Below are 13,491 nucleotides of genomic sequence, written 5' to 3'. Positions count from 1 at the left end.
TGCTGTAACTCCTGGTGTGTGTTCCAATTTTACATGGAACTAATCAGAGTATTGGATAAAAAAATAAGCTTTAAACAAGCTAGTCTATAGAAGCATCCTAGGGCAGATTTCTAGAAGTGAGAGTCAGGGGCTAGAAGGAATTATGAGACCTTAAAGATTTTGAGGTCCAGAGTTGCAGCAGCTTGTCTGGTGAGGTGACACTGTGCATCACAGCATGACTCCAAGAGCTCCTCACATAAGATTGTTGCAGCCAGCACCACCCACAACGCTATTTCTGGGTTTCTGCTCTGTATAATCACAGAATGGTTTGGTTTGGAAAGGACCTTAAGATCATCTAGTTCCACTCCCCCTGCCATGGTCAGGGACACCTCACACTAGCTCTGTCCAACTGGCCTTGAACACTGCCAGGGATGGAGCATTCATAGCTTCCTTGGGCAACCCATTCCAGTGCCTCACCACCCTCACAGTAAAGAACATCTTCCTTATATCTAACCTGAACTTCCCCTGTTTAAGTTTGAACCCATTACCCTTGTCCTGTTGCTACCGTCCCTAAAGAAGAATGCCATGCACAATTGCTCTGCCTCGTCCTGGTTCTCCATCCACCGGCACCCTGACGGCTGGGATACCCATGCCTGCCCCTATGGCATGGAAGAGGCTGTGGCAGGTAATGCCACTCCAGCTCTCCAACCAGCACTATGCATCTGGTGATCCAAGAGGTTCCAAGGAACATTACTCCTTTGGGCTAGGAGTTGCATAGTTGTGCTGTTATTGGTATTAATGTAGTGTGGGTTTATTTTCATTTCTTTCACTAGGTTGTTCTAATAACACATTTCTGGCATAGCTTTATATTCCGATCCCTTGCTTTCGTTGTCATTTGGACATAGTCCTGTTTGGAGTCAATCCACAATGAGCCCTGATTCACTGATGAATCATGCTTCTTTTGAAAAAATAAATAAGTAAAAGAAAAAACCTAGAGTGGTTTCCTAGTTATGAAACAGATTTCTAACATCAAGACTAAACCCACAGATATATACAAGTAGAAAATAAGAAACAGTTTCGTGGTAATGAGAAATGAAAAATGGAAAAAGTGCCATTATGAATTTTGAGAGCCAGTATTCCTTTTTATCTCTTAATTAGATAGTTAGCGCAGTGCTTGTTTTATAAATATGTATTTGGCTCTTCTGGTGGAGATTTCACAATACTCCTTAAACAGTGCAGCCCATCTGAGAACCAGGTGGTATTCAGGTATGTGCTACTTAGTTTAGGAAGTTAATGGGAACCATAGTTTCTTCCTCATACTTGGTATTTTGTAGGACTCAGACATGATAACCAAGGGTCATGCGGAATTAAATCTTTTAACTTAGATGCTTCGATTTATATTGTAAGCTCCATTTCTCTCCTCACCAGCTGTGCTGACTTCCCAAACAAAGCAGTTGTGCCTCCTGAAGGTTTTATGTCTTCACAGGGTCTGTTAAAATAAGCCAGGTCTTCAGACACCTGTTGAAGAGTCCTTTTTGAAGTTATCGTAAATAACTACGTATAATGACAACACACCTTGAGACCCTCTGACAGGGATGTAAAATAGCTGGGCCTCTCTGGCAGTAGCTATTTTTTCATTCTTTCAGTTTGGTTTCTCAAAAGAGCAAGTGGCTTTGCCAAACTGTGCGTTTGTTCTTTTATTCTGTTATAACCGATAAAATGTATAACTAAATAGCAAAGAACAACTTATCGCTGTTGCTACCCAGAGCACCTTTTAGTAGCATCCGCTCATTAGCTGGCTGTGGATGCAGCTGATGCTGCTTATGCTCCAGCAGGCAAGGACCTCTCTTTGATTCAGCAGTCCTGCTTCACACAGGCAGACACTGATGGAGGGAGGCACTGACTCGAGGGAAGCACCCAAGATGATAGCCGATTCACAGGTCACTCTCTTGGTGGGAATTTAAACACCTACAACAAAAACTATGTAGACCTCTGTACAAGCTGCCACCTCCACTCTTTCCCCAACTGCCAAACAAAACACTGCAAAAACAAAAGCTTGAACATATGGATAAATAAACAGCCTAGTTCTCTATATTTACTGGGCTTCAACAGATTTCCACACATTCTTACAAAAACTCTTCTCACTGATTCTGCCACCCCAAAAATATGTAGAAACCCTCCCATGCTGGGATGAGGTGAGAGGAAGAGCCTGTACGTTCCAAATCCTTCCAAAGATATATGTTGTTAAAATACTTCCTTGCTCCCAAACGGAGATATAGATGGAAAACCAGACTAGAAAACAAAACATTGTCATCTATCATCATGGGGATGATCCTCAGTACCCTTTCAGTATATCAAGGAAATTGATTTACAGCTCTCAATGTGAAAGACGCTTTCACAGAAACATTCATCCCACACATAAAAGACTTTCAGATTTGAACTGGGTAAACCTTTACTACAGCATATCACATTTCACTGACTCATATAAGGTTTTAGAACGTTCTTCGTGGCAGCACTTTAAATACACACTAAACCTTATCAAGACATTGCTGCCTTCCAGATAATAAGGCCATCCTTGCAACCCATCACAGCCAGATGCCAAACCCCACATTCCCCAACAGCATGAAAATTGGCACCTTCATCAAATTTTGCTCCAAGGATTCCTTTCAAGTTCAACCCTTAATCTCTGTATGACCATGGGTCTGTGAAAGTGCTTCTTCACACAGTGGTGTCACGTCCCAGGAGGGTGTGGGAATTCACAACAGTGCTGTCAGGATCATCCCCAAGCTACCCTTACATTATGAAAAGGTTTCCCTGTGGCTACTCCCTAAGTGTTTGCCAAGAGGAATGTCCTCTCCCATTGCCCAAGTTCCCCATTTACCCTGCAGTGCTTCTCAAATAAAATAAATACCCACAGACTGTTAGCCTCCGATTTGCGCAGAACAAAATCCGTCTGGTAATCCCTTATATAGTTCTTCACCTATGAGAATGTCGATGAGGAGTTAAAAGGTGATGTGATATACTTCCTAGTCTAAAACTTTTTAAATATATCTTAGATCAGATATGCGTCTTTGATGCTCATGCATGTGAAATTAGCAAAGTCCAGGCCTTGGTGACCTCCTCTGAATACATTAAGATATTAAAGGGAAGCATAGGCAGGAAGTGTTTGCAGGACTGAGACTACCAGTGCTTAGTACATTGCAGTCACAGTGATAACCTGACTTGCTAATTTAGAAGGTGCAAACTTAAGATTCAGATCATGGACTCTTCCTGAAAGTGCAGGGTATATGTTCAAAGCAGAAGATTTTTTTTATTAGATATTATTCACTGATATTCACTAAAGTTGGCAGTAAGACAATCAACTGATTTTTGGCTAAGCCAGCATATTTCTCTTATCATAAACTCTTATCATCAACAAAAAAACAAAAAAGCTCAGATTTACTCTGCTTTGTAGAAGACCTGACATGTAGTCCCAGGAATTTCAGTAGTTAATAATGCAGAAGCCACACTCAGATTACAATTGTACTGGGGAAGCCAGATTCATATTGTTCAATGGCACCATCTTCAGTCAACTACAAAGCTGATTTTTAACTGGCTTTCAGAAGAAGCTATGTTCACCTGTCATAAGTCAGGGACAAACAAGGTATCAGTGCTTTTGAACTTGCATGGTACAGTCTCAGGAAATATGCTGTTTCAGAAGAAATATTAAGAGTATGGGTTCCCAAAAAAAAGGAAAATCCCTATGCATTTTGCCTACTTTAAATTGAAAAGAGAAAAATTCTGTCTGAAAAATGTTGATTACAGACAGTCACTTCTGGGAAAGCCTTGTCTGGGTTTGTTTTTCTTAGAGGACCGATTGCTTTTGATTAATTATTTCTAAAGTAATTTGTAGATCCAGACTAAACCATGCAGCCTTTCTGGCGATATGAATGTTCAGAAAGATTCCATAAATCAAATACCAATTCCCAAAGTCTGGAATTAACTTTTGTTGCTTTGAAAATAGTACTCACTGCCCTAATTCCTTTTCTTTATTTATGCTGTAAAACTCAAAGTATTTTTAAAAATAAAGAAATAAATAAAAAACATTGAACCAGATAATAGAATTCAATCCTATCATCTTCTTAGGTGATAGTACAGATATTTGTGGGAGTCTAATTATCATAAATGACATCACCTGAAAACTACTTTTAGCTCAAAATAGAATTGCTGGACCATCTGTTTCCGAGGCAGAATTTTGTAAAATGGTTTTAGTTATGTTTACCAGAAATGTATAACTAATTGGCAGACAAGTCCTCTCCATCTTCTTCCTTTCCTCTTGTATGCATGTGTGCTGTCAGAATGGGACTAGTATATGCAGGCATCTTGTTCTTACAGTTAAACCTAAGAGAGATGAATAAATGTGATCTAAGAATAGCTTTTTCATCCTTCCAAGGCTGACAAGTATTTCACAGTTTGTGTTTCCTTTTCAGCTGACCCCCTGGTTGGAAGTATTGCCACTCAGTATATGACTAACAGAGCAGAACACGACAGAATGGCCAGACAGTGGACCAAGCGATATGCCACATAGGAACCTACTCTAGGATTTGCTGGACCTGTGCAAGCACATTCACTAAGTGCATCAATAGCCCTTCCCTTCATTTTTATTTTTTATTAAATTTTGAACCATTTTGTGACAAAAGGTTGTCCTTACTTTCTTTTTTTGTTTTATTTTATTTGTTTGGTTTGGTTTTGTTTTTTTTTTTGTTCTGTTAACTTGAAAGTTGTTTCCCTCAAATGTAGACAGGGAATTTTCGTTATCAGTGCAAAGAATGTTGGATCTGTAATAGTATAGAGCTTTGTCACAAAGCTTTGTATTAATGTGTGGGTTTTGGTTGTTTTTTGGTTTTTTCTTTCATGTGGTTTTGGGGAAAACAAATGAATTCAGAATTATATCTCATTTCTACTTAAATGTAGTGTTTAGGGTTATTTTTTTGTACTGAAGTCTAATGGTGGGTGCATGCTACTGGGAACAAGTTTTGTATAAAAGCTTAAAATCAAGAATCACTGTGCATTACTAAGACTGTGTTTATCACTAGCCTTCTGTTTCCCACGCAAAAGGCTACTGCATTGAACAAATTAATATGTATTTTGATTTACTTAAAAAAAAAAGAAAAAAAAGTGCTTGTAAATTTCTTAGGGACCTGCCACTTCTGACTGTGGATCAGTTGATGTACACTTGTATTATTAAAACACTCAATAAAACACTGTGGCTGATAAATGCACTTCTTGCAAGACGGTGCTTTTGCATTTGTGCAGTATAGGCTGCATTGTCCTCTCAAAACACAACTGCAGGTTAAGCAGTTTTAGACCTAAATTATTAATTTCTTCTCAAAAACGCATCTCTGAACTTGGAATTCTTCATTGTGTATGTATTTCATATACAAACATCTCTCAGATTTTAAGGCCTTTCTTTCACATGCTGCTGCTCAGCCTAGCTATTCAGAAGCCTCTTGCTGCATCTTTTATACTATGGTTTCACTATATCTTTCACTGTATCCATCTCATTACATTTAAAATAGTTGGCTATAAAAATAGCCTTGCATGGAAAGCAGAATATTGATGATGATTTTATACAGGAGCCCTCACTTTGCCTTTCTCCAAGCTCTTTAATTGTAAAACCAACTGTTATTTAAAAGAATAAATGGAGGGTTTCGGTGGGAAAATTGAGCCCATTGCACTAATCATTCCCAGCACGTTCAATGGTAAGGGTATTTCTGTTCAGAGTTGACCTTCAGGCTAATTTTAGATATGCAGCAGTAGAAGGAAAACTTACACTTGGCTAAGGAAATGCGTGGGTATTGTGATTTAGAAAATATATAGTGTGATGCTGATATCTATAATGTTCGTTCTTTGTGTTGCAAGTCATATTGGAAAATCCCTGTCTCTCATAATTAAACATTACAAATGCTATATACAGTGCTTGCCTGCCCTCTCCCCTCTCTCCTTGCCTCTTATGTTTAAAGAAGATCTTATCTTAAAGATAAGGGGACAGTATAAACATATGGGAGACCCAGTCCCATTACAATTCCACCCAATCCAACCGTCCTGAAAATTAAGCAGTCAAGGTGACACCGTAGAGCCTTTATACCAACCACTGCGCTGCTCAGCATTTCCAGGATGGTTTGGTTTTCTCTTAGCCATTTGCTAATAACTAAACGGACATAGCACTTGAATCTACTGTGTGAAGAGAAGCTGAATGCTGACTTTGTTGTAGGTGGTATATAACTACTGCCCCACAGACCACAGGGATCTCAAAGAAATAATCAGCCTCTTCCGATCAAAGCAAATGGACAGTCTGCTGGTGTCTGCACAAGCCAACTGTTTACAATCCCTGCCATACAATATTTTGAGGCCAACAGATCCTAAATACAGACATGAAAGAACAATTGCCGTTCAAAAATAAAACAAAACCCCAAAAGCAGACTTCTCTGAGCTAGAACACCTTCTCAGGACAGCTGTTATGCATGCTTCCTTTGAAAGCTGTTTCCACGCTACAAGTTGCCACGAAGTACCTCCGCATCTGAAGGGAAGCCTCTTCCTGTAAAAATACAGCAAAAGGGTAAAGGGATTAAAAAGAACAAGTGCATCTTGCCCAATACAGTAACTGCATTACTTCTCCTCTTATCCAATCCGCTGAAGAGATTCCTGCCATAAAAGACCTGTATCCCCTGAGACAGCAATTAACGGGCAGTTTCATATTTCGTATGAAGTACTTGAAGTGTCTGCCACTCTGCAGCCTTTATTTACACTCAGCTGAGCATAATGCAGTAATTTTCCAGGTACATTTTAAACCTGCTTGAAAAATAAGTCTTTAATTCCTACTGTCATCTTTTTCACCCTCTCCCAAATACAAAGAAGACATTATAAACAGAAGAGCTTATGGTATCTCTAATGAAGATGTAACTGAAAGACAGCTGAGATATCTGGAGTAGGAATCACAAAATTCTTAATAAATGTCTGTTTTCAGTTCATCAGCTGTCACTTGCCTTTCTTTACTGATGAAAAGCTGCACAGTTTGAATTTGCAGGTAAGTTGCCCTCTGTGTGAAGCTGAACAGTCGCTTTGTCCTAGATAATATAAAACTACTGCCTTAAGAACCACAGGGATCTCAAAGAAATAATCAGAAAGGATCAACCCACCTTGATTAAAGCAGATGCAGAGTCTTCTGGCATCTGCAGGAGCCAAATGTTTGCAAGTCTGGCCATAAAACACTCTCCTCTATTTGCAAATCTGCTCTATTTGCCTCCCAAGTAATTCTTTTTCTTCATCTGCTCAACCTGGGGAATATGAAGCAATATTTGAAACCTGCTGTTGCCACTGAGGAGAAATGAGCCATTCCCAGCAGAATCCAGTCTGCCAGCACAGGCCCACTGAACAATAATGTATTGGCATAGTCTCTTTTTCTCCTTTTTCCTACATCTAGAAAATACTGCTCATTATTCTATCTCACCTTTGCTCTCCACATCCTTTGCAAATTTAGCTGATTCCTGCTTCAGTTTTTATGATAAATCATCTCTCTAACTTCTAGATAGTGAAGTCCACATGCTGCCTTCCTGCAACTGGATGTGAAGATAATTCAAATGACTCGCACGTAGTATAGCATTCAGTATCGTGCAGTTGTCCTAAAACAGCAGATAAAGGCCATCGCTTCAGAAAATCTCAGTATTTTCTCAGGGACACACTGGTTCGGAGAAACTCCAGGAACAAACTTGCCAGCAGAGTTTCAAGTTGACAAGCAGGTATTCTCTATTGCGGCGCCGGGAGGCACGGGGGATAGCTCCTCCTAACGTGTGTCCCCGAATTGCTCTACAGGTCATCCTTAGATGGTCACTGAGCATATTACATCATTTTCAAAAAAGTTTCAGCATGCTTATAAAATGTGGTGGTCTTTAAGGGTCGTTTACTTTTCCCAACAAGCTGAATTAACATTACAGACATAGCAATCATACTGGCCTTCTACTTACCTGTTAGTGCAACTGCTCTCATCCTGGGCATCTGCTAGTCCGGGATACTCCCTAGTAGATGCTTACACCAGCTTAATGGGTTTATTAACACCTCAAGCATAGCAATCATCCTGTCCTTTTACTTATAAGTTAGTTTATCTGTGCCACCCTGGGTATCTGCTAGTCCCAGATACTCCCCAGTCCCAGGTCCTGTCCTTCTATTCTGCTTTTCTCACACCTTCTGTACTGAGGCCCTGAGGGCCTGAAACTATGTCAACTACCTCCAAGCACCGCAGTTATTTTCCATTACAAAGCCATCAAACTTAACATTACTTAGAACTGATTACATTTTGTACTTTTGTGCTTCCTTGTTTCAACCCAAATGCTAAAACTGGGTTTAGTTCTTTAAAGACGTCTTACAGCTTTTCTGAATTCAATTGCAATATCAAGTAAATAATATTTAATTTCCAGTAACCTCAGCTACATGTCACTGTCCCATACCCTTTGAGTTTAATTCACATGAAGCAGAAATCAGGGAACTCTCCAAACTGCATTTACCCATGTGACCTTCATATCCCCTTGTCCGACTGACCAGCTGATTTCCCTCTCCAGAAAACTACAGAACAACATAGTTTAAATTAAGGTACCCAAAAGCATCCTGTGTTGCCCGAGACAGCATTTCCAGATTGCTCCAGGAATGAGCAGGGTCATAACCCTTTTGATCACACACATTGTGGGCAATTGCAGGCAAACAGTTAAAATTCATTAAAACCAGCTGCTGTGCCATGAAAAAGGCAAGAATTCCTCTTGAAAGATCCTTCTTCAGGTTTTCATCTTCAGAGCTACAGATGCCCAAACATTGGACGGCAGCTCACAGCCCTTCTGCCCTGCTGTCCTGTGCAATGAGACCATGTAAGAATAAAACACCAAGGGTATTGGACCATATAAACCCCAAAACTGGGGCTCTCTTCACCGTCCTTTCAACCCAGTGCCCACTCTGGGTGCAGTGCATGCTCTGAGCCGCTCTTTCAGCATGCCTTTAAGCATTCTCCCTCTCGATGGCTGTCTTATCTTTGGCATTAATCCTTCTGATTTACTCCTTATTCACCCTTCCCTTCTCTCTGGCTGCTCGACTGATTCATTACTCGAACCTGAGAGGCCACCCAAGACCCTGCTCCCAATTCAAATAGCTCTTCCAGAAGTTGCCTGAGCATAGTAATCTCTTTGTTCCCCAAGTACCTGCCCAGAATGTGCCTCCAGGCCCCTCTCTGCTCCCTCTTGCCAGAGGCAGTGCCTAATGCAGCAGGAAAAGCAGAGGCCGCTCTGCTGGAGTGCAAAGATGCAAGCGATGATTCAGACAGTGCAGCAACTCCCACTTACTCCAACCCCAGCATTATCCTGGGGTCCCTTTCCTCCTTTGCAGTTCTCAGAAACTTCTGCCTCTGAAGTTGGACACCTTGCCCCAGGCCCAAAGCGCCTGCCTGCATTTTGAGTTGGGCAGACTCAGCAAGGACTCGGAGTAAAAACTCTGGCACCTGCACAGTCCAATCATCCAGCCTTGGCAGCCACAGTTCCTGCAGAGCCAGCTCTACCTGCTGGTTTTCCATCTTCTGCCTTTCTTCTCCTCTTCTTTTCATTCCCTTTCATTTCTTGTCCTGTCCTTTCCCCCAAGACATCAATACTAAATCTTGACGCTTCCTTCTCCCTTATTCCCTCACCTCAGTTACAGCTCTATTCTTCCTGCAGTACTAATGAGACTATATCACTAAACACTGGGCCTCCTGGAGCTGCTTGAAATCCCCTGATTTTTAGGTCTTAGAAGCAAAGAAGAAGTCTGTATGAATTAAGTACTTCCTTATTGTGCCACGCCTGGCACTGGCTATAAAATATATCACTTCTCCCACACACATCATTAGCAGTAATGAAATCCGGACTGGCCTGCCTCCTTAGCATGACATCCATATGCAAATGCATTTCCTCAGCTCAAACGATTTGCAGATCCAATGCATTGCTGCTTGGGACTCCTCCAGCAGCCTCTTTCAGATCACAACTGGAATATATTTGGGGACTACTATTTACCAGGAAGACTTTTATGACACCTTTGAAACCATCATTCTACGCCCTTATTCCATCATGAACTTTAATCGGGACCTGCAGCACTTTGGGATAATGAAAAAGGCACAGCAAAACATGCCTTTCATGTGTACTTTGATGGTAGAAAGAAAGTAGTCACAGGCTGATGGAAAGTTGAAATAGAGACAAGGCTACTAAGCCATCCTAATCCCTTGCCAGTCCTAAATTAGAAAAATCCCACTTCACACAACAGCTGAATAAAAGCCGTATTTACTTCTGTAGATTCTGCAGAACTGAATCCAAGAAAACCGCTGCCCAGGCGTCTCAGTAGTAAACGTGGATGGTCAGATCATGCATTTCAGGAGAGGTTTTCTAGGGAATGATTCCACTAAGAAGAGGTTCCCAGCACTCTCATCTCCTCCATCCCTTGTCTTGCTGCATGCAGGACTTCCCCCTTGGCAGTGCCTTGGGAAATAAGGGCTGGAAACTAGCACCTCAGGTCATTCCTTATCTTCACTGGTTCTCAAATACACTCACTCACAACAGGCATTTGTTGCTGCAGAATGAGTGCTGGGGTCCCCTTTTGTGTCACTGAGGACCTTGGGGTCAGGAAAAACAAAGGGTCACACTTCAGTTTCTGTGAAATGCCTCCTTTCTTTGCAGTTGACTCATACCCTTTGTAAGACTCTGAATGGAGTCTCTTCACATGAATGGAGCTCCTACCACACAGATTTCAATACCGCCCTGCTCCTTTCTCCACTTGTCATAAACAGGGCAAAGAAAGTGCTTTTGCACTTTGGAAACACCTTGCTCACAGCAAAGCTTAACGGTGCTCTTGCCCATCTTCAGCATCTTTCCATTTAAATTTTCTGAAATCTCTCAATTATAAAAGCTTTTCTCTAACAATCACACCAAGACACTGCAAGAATCCTGCTTCCTTCTTCCTTTGGGCCACATGCGACCTTCATCCCTGCTCATTTTCTATGGCTCCCCAGTTCCTAAATCTGCTTCTTCATACCAGGGGCCTAAAACCCTTGCTAAGCCCACTGACACACCAAAATCACCTCTGATCCAGGCTCCTCACAGCTCATTGCTGTCTCACCATGGTGCACTGACATCTCAGTGAGGAAGAGAAAGTCCACCCAGTGCCTGAGATTTCTGCCATCTTTGCAAAAAGAGAGGTAAAGCCCTTCTTTATTCTCCTTTATGTGACAGAGCAAGTAATGCTCAGCACCTACACTGAGGCACAAATAGACTCTGCACATCTCCTTGGCTCAGCAGTATCCATAGGTCTTCTAGGAGGAGTATTGTAAGTAGCAGCACAGTGCTTTGTATTAAATGCCCTGAATGTTAACTATCTAAGAAATAGAATGAAACTTAAAAAAAAAGAAAAATCCATGTGCAGTGGGAATTCATAATCTTTTACACAGGGAAATAATCGTGTGAATTAAAAAGTCTCTCCTGTTTCCTGTTCTGCTTCATTATGTGCTGTCCACCCGCTACCTCCTGCTGCAGGTTTGAAAGAAAATCTTCCTGGAATCTACTTAGAATTTAAAACCTCACTGCAAAGCATCAAAGGATAATTGAAATGTGCTCTGTCATGTCCACGTAATCTAATCAGAAATGCTCATGGAATTATTTATATACATACATTTTAATGATAATTTAATAATTGATAGGCTTAAAGAAATAATCTCATTGTCTTCTATTTCGTAATATACATCATGAAATAATGTATTTCATCACTGTGTACATTTGCTACTTTATCTATTTAAAACAAATACAGACTCAAATGATTTCAATCAGTAGTTTTCTAGGGGAAGAAGATAACTATTACTTGTGGAGTGTCATACTCTGCAGACTTGCTGGTCTTAAAAAACATAATCCTATTTGTAACTTTTTTCTTTCAATTTGTATACAAAATAGAGCAGTCTGCAAATGAAAAATGACAGCAGTCACTTGAGCTCTGCAGATGTGCCAGTTGGAGCTGTTAGGCATAATAACTCTGTCTGATTTTCAGGGAGCACTGAAGCTCGGGAGGCAGCAGCACAAGAGATGCAGTCAAACCCCAAGAAGAAATGGAAAGTAATTACAGAAATAAACACAGCACTCCTGTGCTAGATTTTGTCCAGTGATATACACATGTTGCAGCATCCCCCCTAGGTCAAAACAAGCTCTGCTAGCTGCAGGATGCTGAACCGTCTGAGGAAACCCACTGTTGCACCTCATCCAGATCTGACAGCTTTACGTGGGGCTCGCTGGGCTTCCCTCTCCTCCTCCTAATCCCACTCATCAGAGGCCCTTGGTGTCTGGTGAAATTTGGCAGAGGTTCTGCTAATGCTGCCACAATCCAAAACTAGCAGGAAGAGGATGTTGTGCCTGCCTGGGTGATGCCATTCTCCCTCCTCACCTGCTTCAAATCCAGCTTGCAGCTCGCTTGGTGCTGAGCCCCCAGCTTGTCCCCTCTGCAGAAACCCCTCTCCCAGGGGCTGACACAGAGAGCCTGCACCTGGATCTAGAAGTGATTTTATTTTTGAGAAGTGGGGGAAAGGTGTAATTGGTAGCAAGAAAAATGCTGAGCAGCAGGAAGGTTTCTCCCTCTGGAGCCTGCTGAATGTGTGCAGAGGTGAGGCAACACATTGTTTACGCAGATGGCTGGACCTTGTTTGTGGAGGATGTACCCTGCTTTATCTTAGGTTGCATCAAGCCTGCAAATGTATTTTGAAGGGTAATGCTGAATGTGTTCTCATTCCTAAATTCTTTTCCTATATTATTTTAAGCCAGGCTTAGGGTGGTAGGAGAGGAGACAGCTGCTGGCCACAACCCTATGACCCTCAGACTAGCTCCTTCTTCATCCCACCACTGCCTCCCGGACATGCAGGACAGAAACCCAGGGCTGGAGGGTAGGCAATACAGAGGGACAGGACAGAGGTACCTGCTTAAAATCAGGCACCAGCCAGGTGCTTCCCCTGAGAGTATAAATGTATGTATATATGTGATACGTGTATCGAAGCATGTTTCATATATATATACACCTATGCCTCCTTGAGAAACACACTGGCACCTCCAGAACCAAAGATGATTTGATTCAACCTCCAAGTGCCCTCAACAATGTGGTGGTGGGTGGAAGTGCAACCACCCATGGTGCTGCTCATGAGAGTGGTTCCAGCACTGCAGAAGTTAAAAATATAACACTAACAGGAACTGATGGCAAGGCACTTACTTAGTAACTTAAAAAAGAGGGGGTAAATGTCAATGGAAACCTCCTGCAGGACTAACAGAAGTAAATGGGTGCATTAAGGATCGATACATCACCTTCCAGTCATAAATGAATATCCCAAAATACAAAGCAGCTTTTCCCTGTGGTACTGCACTACACCTTGGCAAAACAGGAGTGAGCCACTTCCACTAGACGCATAGTACACAGCCATGAAATTTACAGACTTGCCTCATTCTA

The 13,491-nt window shown here is 41.6% G+C and overlaps 1 protein-coding gene across 1 annotated transcript in view; it reads left to right on the top strand.

The window, feature by feature from the left end:
• LOC130607665 (ubiquitin-conjugating enzyme E2 E2) overlaps positions 1-5,240 on the top strand; it is a 210,456-nt gene extending 205,216 nt beyond the window's left edge. The window contains exon 6 of the mRNA XM_057424960.1: positions 4,449-5,240. Within this exon, the coding sequence (XP_057280943.1) occupies positions 4,449-4,546 (98 nt within the window). The 3' untranslated portion in view covers positions 4,547-5,240. The remainder of the gene's footprint in view (positions 1-4,448) is intronic.
• The last annotated feature ends 8,251 nt before the right edge of the window (positions 5,241-13,491 follow it).

Source organism: Pezoporus wallicus, unplaced genomic scaffold (genome assembly GCF_028554395.1).
Source record: "Pezoporus wallicus isolate ANWC-B61680 ecotype Strahan unplaced genomic scaffold, APGP_CSIRO_Pwel_v1 contig_3181, whole genome shotgun sequence".
Classification (NCBI taxonomy): Eukaryota; Metazoa; Chordata; class Aves; order Psittaciformes; family Psittacidae; genus Pezoporus; species Pezoporus wallicus.
Note: the sequence above shows the minus strand (reverse complement) of the source record. Positions and strands in the feature narration are given on the sequence as shown.